This window comes from Solea solea, chromosome 2, assembly GCF_958295425.1.
Source record: "Solea solea chromosome 2, fSolSol10.1, whole genome shotgun sequence".
Lineage (NCBI taxonomy): Eukaryota > Metazoa > Chordata > Actinopteri > Pleuronectiformes > Soleidae > Solea > Solea solea.
In genome coordinates, this window is record NC_081135.1 from 21,286,418 (window position 1) to 21,294,319 (window position 7,902).

The 7,902-nt window shown below is 38.4% G+C and overlaps 1 protein-coding gene across 1 annotated transcript; it reads left to right on the forward strand.

Annotated features, from left to right (window-relative positions):
* The first annotated feature begins 3,424 nt into the window (after positions 1–3,424).
* On the forward strand, positions 3,425–5,436 carry olig2 (oligodendrocyte lineage transcription factor 2). Its single transcript, XM_058622214.1, has 2 exons — positions 3,425–3,537; positions 3,907–5,436. Exon 2 carries the CDS (start codon positions 3,929–3,931, stop codon positions 4,742–4,744), a length of 816 nt encoding a protein of 271 aa, XP_058478197.1. The 5' UTR covers positions 3,425–3,537; positions 3,907–3,928; the 3' UTR covers positions 4,745–5,436.
* The last annotated feature ends 2,466 nt before the right edge of the window (positions 5,437–7,902 follow it).

Sequence of the window (7,902 nt, forward strand, 5' to 3'; positions counted from 1 at the left end):
TGTTTCTGTTTCAAACCAAGCACATTAGAAAATCTTAAGTTGGTGCAATTCTGGTTCTTTGAGGTGTCTGATCAAAACATTTATAGTTTTCACATAGTAAGAAAAACCTTTACTTTAATACATTTTAAATTGTGAAACATCCTTAAATATGTAAATAAAAGCAGTAAACCACACATTTGTTATACTATATTTGCCTAAAAGGCATTTATTCAAAATAACCTTTGAATATGATCAGTTGCATTTTTCAAAAATAATTTTGATTCCTTTGTGACTCTGAAGTGATGTAGGAGATAAATACTATTATTGTCACATGTCACAAATGTCAAAGCACAAGAGATAACAGAGACATACACATAATTAATCATACAATTAACCACACAATACAATCACAGCAAAGACCTTGATTTCTGAAAAACTGCTTAAATCGGATCATATTTATAGTTCATATTCAGCATTTAAAGCACAATTAGGATACAAACCGATGTTGAAAGCCACTCCTAGAAAGGCTGTATCATTTTCCTCTTAAGTTAGATTTACATTTAATTTACCAGCATTATTTGGAAGTTTTCTTCCTTTCTTCCTTTCTTCCTCATGTTTTTGTTGTTTTGGGACTGTAAATATATCATGGGACACACAAACAGTGTCTCACTTCAAATGAATTATTGATATTAGAATTATTAAGAAAAAAAATACGTTCTGCCCTTATTTTGTTTACTTTTCTTGGATTCATAGAAAATATTCCATCTGTAACTCTGATCAGCTGAGTGAAACATACTCGGGACACTATTTCTTTTATTGCTGCTTACATTGACCTATAGCAGTAAACTGCTGAAGGGAAACTACATGAGAAAGTTCCACACCAGTGCAGTAACAGCAGTGGTGGTGGCAGCAGCCAGCGTCTCACGTTCCTCACCACAGATTTCAACAAAAGCGAGAATTTTGCTTCATTTCGTTCCAAGATTTGGCAGAGAAAGGGATGGAGGGGGAGAGCCAGGACGTTATTCATGTCTTTCAGTTCATTTGGCCGAGCTTGGTCAGCTCCCCAGACACACACACAGAGAAAACTTCTCTCGTGTTTTTCCACCCTTTTTTTTCTTTTTTGTTCCCTTTCTTTTTTATTTTGGAGGCAGATTAGCAGGATTAAGTATGGCTCACATATGCTCCTCCTCACTATTGGTATTCACCACGACACTGGGCCTACTGCCACCCAAACTGATGGACAGAGAGAGACAGACAGAGGGAGATGGTGGTGGTGGTGGTGGTGGTGAGGAAAGGTAAGAGTCAAGGTTGGAAAGAAATGGGAACTGTTAAAATAATAAATTAGTAAATAAATAAAAAAAAACTGTCTATTACTCATTTGTGCACATTTGATTCAGGGCTTTACTTTTTCCTTCAGGTTTATTTTTTTTTGACTGAAAATGTATCACTTAATTTATCCACAACATGGGTAATAAATAAATAAAACAGTTTAAAAAAATCTTGTTTTCATACAATGTATTTCAACCAGGTCCCTAAAAAAACAGTGAGGCCTGCAATGAACCCTAATCTTAATCTGATTTGACAACTACAGGATGAACTGATTTGTCAGTGCCTGATGCAGCCTGCACTGAAATCTAAAGGAAAAACCTACAGAGTAAAACAGGTTTGTGCATGGTGTTTTCTTTTAAATAAATAAATAAATAAATGTAACTGTATATATAACTGTAACAAGTTTGCATATCTGTTCCAAAAACTAAAACAAGTATTTTAAACCAAGTATATTATATTAAAATGATTCTGGTGAGGCTTCTGAATCTGTCAGATATCTAGCACGATAATGGTTTCATTTAGGATGAATAAATAAATAAATTAGTTAATAAATTAATAAATAAAATCCAGAGGGTGTGTGTGTGCGTGTGTGTGAATTCAGACCTACAGTGTCTCTGTGGGAATGTCTAATGAAGCAAATGATGGCACAGATTCAAAGCTCCTGATTTAAATGTTGCCAATTTATCCGCCTTAATTATCATAATCTTATTTAGCGGAAACAAGCAAAAACACTGTGTGTGTGAACTTGGTTTCGTGACACCTGACTGACGAGAACGAACACGGTTCGTTTATGTTCGTTTTTGATTGGCTGCATGCGACCACCATCACCAGCACATACGCACGCACACACACACACTCCATAATTTAAATCAATACACTAAATCCATAGTATCCATAATTTCCATAAGACTAATTGGCAACTACAGAATGAATAAATAATGTGATGTAGCCTATTTAGTTCGTCATTTCCATGTGTCGTCTTTTCCTTTCTTAAGGAAAACATTTATGATATGGCCATATTAAATTAATGTGTCTATTTTTAGTTAATATTCAAAATATAAACCCTTCTTTACAGTCAATCCTAAAATCATTAGAATGACTCAAATATAATTAAATTGAGTTACATGAAATTGGTGAATTTTACATGGATGAGCCAAAGTAAGGATGACATTCAGACCTCAATCCTGTGAAATCAGATAAACTTGTGGAGGCAATTAGCGCTGATTGCGTGTGAATGCACCGTGACACTCGTCATATTCCGGGACAAAGACGCTGTCACTGTCAGTTACTCAGCCTTCTGTCACTGCTGAGGCCCAGTGACCTGCAGCAGCAGCAGCAGTAGAAACGGGCCACACATGCGCTCCTCCACTGCAGACTTAATTGAAACGTTGCAGATCATAACCGTTAAAAACAATTTTTGCACACTTCATTAATTAACGTTAAAGATGGACTTCAGCGGCAGCTGCTGTTCGGGGGGGGAAACAACGGAAAACACCATATTTACTGCGCGGCCGCGCGCATACAGGAAACATATTGCGCTGCTTATTAGGCTTTGACCCGTTATTACTGTTCATTTAGAGGCACGACGCCATTTCACGCTCTGAAGTTTTACCAACAATAAATAAATCAATTAATATTAATAAAACAAACAAACATGAATTAATAGAAAAAAGATTTTTGCGCAAAAACTGACGCAAATAATAGAATGAAAAGATATTCAATTTGAAATTATACATTAAAAATTGAATAAAATATTCTAATATTGTATTGCACTTTATTTTGTTTAATGCAGACCAATTACATTTAATATATTTACGCAACTAAATTGCCTCTTTCCTTTGCTGCTATAATAAAATCCATCCACATGTGGACCGAACATTTTTACAAGGAGGTGTGCAGGTGGAAGTGTGTCTGATTTCACTTAATAGTAATGCGGTGTGTTGGTAATTACATCAGGCTGAAGGGCTGTCAGTCACCTCTGCCTCCATCCCTCCCACCCTCTCTCATCCTCATCCTCCTCCCTCCTTACTCCCCGCATACTCACAGCTGATTGGTCGCTGGGAGGCAGCGGGGACAGATAGCGCGTTGTCCTGGTGAAGCGGCCTCAGCCCGCTATAAAACCCTGCGGTCACACGCCGCCTTGCCAAATGGGCTGTCACATGCAGTGTGGAGTAAGTGGAAGATTTGACGTTTAGGTTGTTCACACCATTGCGATTGGAAAGATTCACGGTAAGTGTTTTTTCTAATACAGTGATACTTTTCCCTGACTTTTACCAAACTTTTATGTTTTAGCAGAGATGAGCTCACTGATCATTTATCTGACAGGAATGTGTTTATTTAAAGTATCTTCGTTGACATATAAGGCTTTGCAGCATTCAAAGTGGTTTTAATATAAAGTCAAAAAGAAAAAGGAATAGAGTAAGGACTAAAAGGAGGCAGTCATGCAACATTACGCATAACAAATACATGAACATGCACGTGTTAATTATAAAAAATAAAATTGCAAACTGCTTATAACTTTTAATGTAACTCTTTGTCAGCACAGAACTTGCCCGTGCGTTGGTTTGACAGAAACTAACTTATCCTTTGCTCCTTTAGAGCATCGTTCAGGACAAGAACTATGGACTCTGATACAAGTCGTGTTTCGAGCAGACCGTCTTCCCCTGAGGTAGATGACATTTTCCTGTCCACTCTGAAGAAATCTGTCCACGGCTTCACTGGTGCTGTGTCCTCCACGCAGAGCGACTCTCCGTCAGACACACTCAGCTTGCACGGCCTCTCCGCCTCCGACGAGGAGTCTTTGTCCCTGCACCTGTCCAAGAAAGACCGCAAACTCCTGTCAGAGAACGAGATGCAGGCGATCCGCCTCAAAATCAACAGCCGTGAGAGGAAAAGGATGCACGACCTCAACATAGCTATGGACGGACTGCGAGAGGTCATGCCCTATGCGCACGGACCATCCGTGCGTAAACTCTCCAAAATCGCCACGCTGCTGCTGGCGAGAAACTACATCCTGATGCTGAGTAACTCACTGGAGGAGATGAAGCGGCTGGTCAGCGAGATCTACGGCACCAGCGGACACCACGGCGGCTTCCATCCATCAGCCTGTACGACTATGACGCACGCGGGGCCCGTGCCGGGACACCCAGTGCCGTCCCATCCCGCACACCCGGCGGTGCACCACCCGCTCCTCCCGCCGGCCGTTTCCACCGCCTCCCTGTCCGCGCCCAGTATCTCCGCCGTCACATCTGTCAGACCGCACCACGGACTCCTCAAAACCCCCGGTGCAGGCGCAGGGCCGCTGGGCAGCAGCTTCCAGCACTGGGGCGTTGGCACCGGGATGCCCTGCCCGTGCAGCATGTGCCAAGTCCCGCCTCCGCATGTGTCCAGCATGACTACCGTCACCATGCCGAGGTTGGCCAGCGACTCCAAGTGACTCAAACCTGAATGGGAACGAACTTTTGCGGTTGTTACAGACTCTCTTCGTACTTATTACGCGTTTTAATTTATCTTTTGTGGCTGAATCCGTTGCTTCGACGGGACAAGTAAAGACCAATTGATTTCCTTACTGTGACTTTGGAGTTTTTGCAACTAACTTAGTGTTTTATGGTTATTAACCTCGGTTGTTAATGTCACAGAGCTCACGCAGCGCAATGAAATCCACCTGGAAGTTATAGTTTCTGTGTTTCCCAGTTATTTAAAGGTCACACTTCATTGATTAGTTGATTTATTTTCTGTTTTGTCAGCCAGCAGGGGAAATGGTCCCAACTTGAATCAGACAACAAATCTAGTGTAAATATGTAGATGAATTAATCTGTTTAAATAGATATTATATATTAGAGTGTTGTTAATGTGTGGGAAGACTCCCCCACCCCTCACATATTGCACCTGCTTTATTCTATCCGTCTAATTCAATGCTTCTGTCCTTAATTTTCTGCCCAGTGGGCTGCCATTCACTGCCTGGCCCACACAATGACCACTTCTTTATTTTTTTAATAAAACAAAAAATGAAAGGAAAAGAAAACGATATTTATTTACTTATTTGGAACGGTAATGTGAGACAAATGTCTGATTCTGTGGGGGTTTGAAATGTAAAATAAAGATGATTAATTGAATAAGGGAAAACCATGTTTTTGTTATGTCATTTTTTTGAACTTTTCAAAATGCATGCATGATTAAATGAAGTTAGCAATTAATGCCAAAACAAACATTATTACACGTTTCTAACATAAAATATCCCTCGACATATTATTTTTATACAAAATAAAAAACATGAGAATATGCACACAAATAAACAAAATACTATTTTTTAAAAAACCTGGAAAGTGACTTTTAAAAAATATTGTAATTTCCACAGGCACAGAGCCAGTTATCTTTAACCAAATTGACATCATTAAAATATGAATTTAATTTATCTTGGATATTTGAGGGAAGTTTTGTTATTTTGAACAATTAGAGAAAATTGAAAAAAAAACCTGGTTGATCCTCTTGGCTTTATTATATTACCATGAAAAATAATGATGATAACAATATAATATAATAATACAAATGCTATTTTATCAGATTTAATAGATACCATTATTTCAAAATGCTCTTATTAAAAGAGCTTGTGACTCCTGCTAAATGTTTTTTTCTGATCACATGTTATTGACCCTTCACTTTAAGTAACTGTTGGAAAATGATTTTCATACAATTAATTGTACAAATACAATTAACCCACGCGACACAGAGTGATGACATGCACGTGCAACTGCACTCTTCATCCTCCAAATAGTGTGTTTTTGCCTGAAACATTTGTATTTTACAGATTGTGTGTGGATTTTTATTTTATTTCTACCCTGTGAAACAAGATCAGGCATCTATGACACAAGCGTATCTGGAATCATTAACTTTGCGTGTAAACAGCTTTGAGTCATAACACACAAGAAGTTCTGCGTGCAGAAAGCAGCCAGTGAAGTTCAGTTCACTTCAGGAGAAGGCAGCAGCTGCACAGCAGCTCGTGCATCCTGTTGCAATATTTTCTGAAGGCTCCTGAAGCCGGAACAATATGAAACAACTCTCTGAATATTCATGTGTGCATTTGTTTATTCGTCTCATTACTAGAATTGAATTATTCAAAGTCTTTCAGTGTTTTCTAGGACGTTTCAAAGAGGAATAGGTCAGGCACTGTGAGGTAAAAGTAAGACGACAGCAGTTCTTTTAAAAGTGTCACATAAGTTTAAACTTTTACATTTACAATTATGCTTCAGTAGTCAATATTTATTTTTTTCCTGCAATTTAGGGCAATAAAAGTAAAAAATGTCATGTGATATTGTCGTCTTAGACACCGTGGAAAGATGAATTAATCCACCGTTTTGCATCCCCGCAAAAATCCACACGGGAACTCTGACCTTCATGATGCCTTGATCACTTTGCAGTGATAAACACAGTAACATTTTCTCAACTTGCAAGTCGTATTTTCTTTTGCTTTTCATTACTCCTGATTAGTGTCTGCTGAACGACACGGAACAGTGATATTGTGCAGAGTAAGGATCAACACAAAACTCAATAAATATTGTAGCATATTCATTTCTGCAAATGCTCCATCTACAGCTGTCACCTTCACCTCTGAGTTGGGCATACGGTGGCTTTCAGGATCAACAAAACATTGTGAAGGCACATAAAGGCATAAATTGTCACGTTATTTGTTTTAGAACATCTGCTTTAGCTTTTCCCCAGAGTCCCCCGTGCACCATTTGTCAGTGCAAAATGCAGTTAATATGGGTAACTAAGTATCATATTGCAAAAATAATTAGACCCCCCCCTCCCCCATGATGCCCTCTCTTTAGTGGTGTTAATTTCAAAAATGATGTCCAAACTGTTCATTTTACTGTGGAACAACAATGTGGAAGATGCACACGGCGGCATCATGACTTTACTCAAGAGATCAAAGATAGCAGCGTAATTAACAAATATTTATGCACTATACATTTTCAAACTCAACTCAACTCAAATGTATTTATACAGCACATTTGGTTGACCAAAGTGCTGTACAAAATGACGTCAAATAACAAAATAAAATCAGTAAAATAGAAAGTGTAAAAACATAAAACATTTAAAAATAATACAGAGCATAGTTAAAACACATAGGGAGCAAAACAAACAAACAAAAACAATGGGAGTCCAACTCAACCTGTGTTAAACGCCATGGAGTAATAGTAGACGATTTAAACTCAACAATCTGGGCGCATCTAATGTGCGTTTCATTCATTTCTTTTCCTACAATATCTGTTTATGGTGACTGTAACAAAACATGCTTAGTAAGGCATCAAAGTTAAGTTTCAAAAGTGAGTCTAACTGGGCATGTTTACTTCTTTGACACTCTAGGTTGCTTGTAACCATAAGCAAAGTTGGTCTAAACTCTAAAACACATGATGAAACAGACCTGGTTTTAGGCCAAAAGACATATTGTAAGGTATAACATGTATTCTGTAAATCTCAAATTAAACCAAAGATTCCAACAAAGCACATTTCAGTACACATTTTTAGTGTGATGGCATTTGGTGGCATTCTACAATAGATTTAAAGGGGCTATATGTAAGATTTCCAACTAGA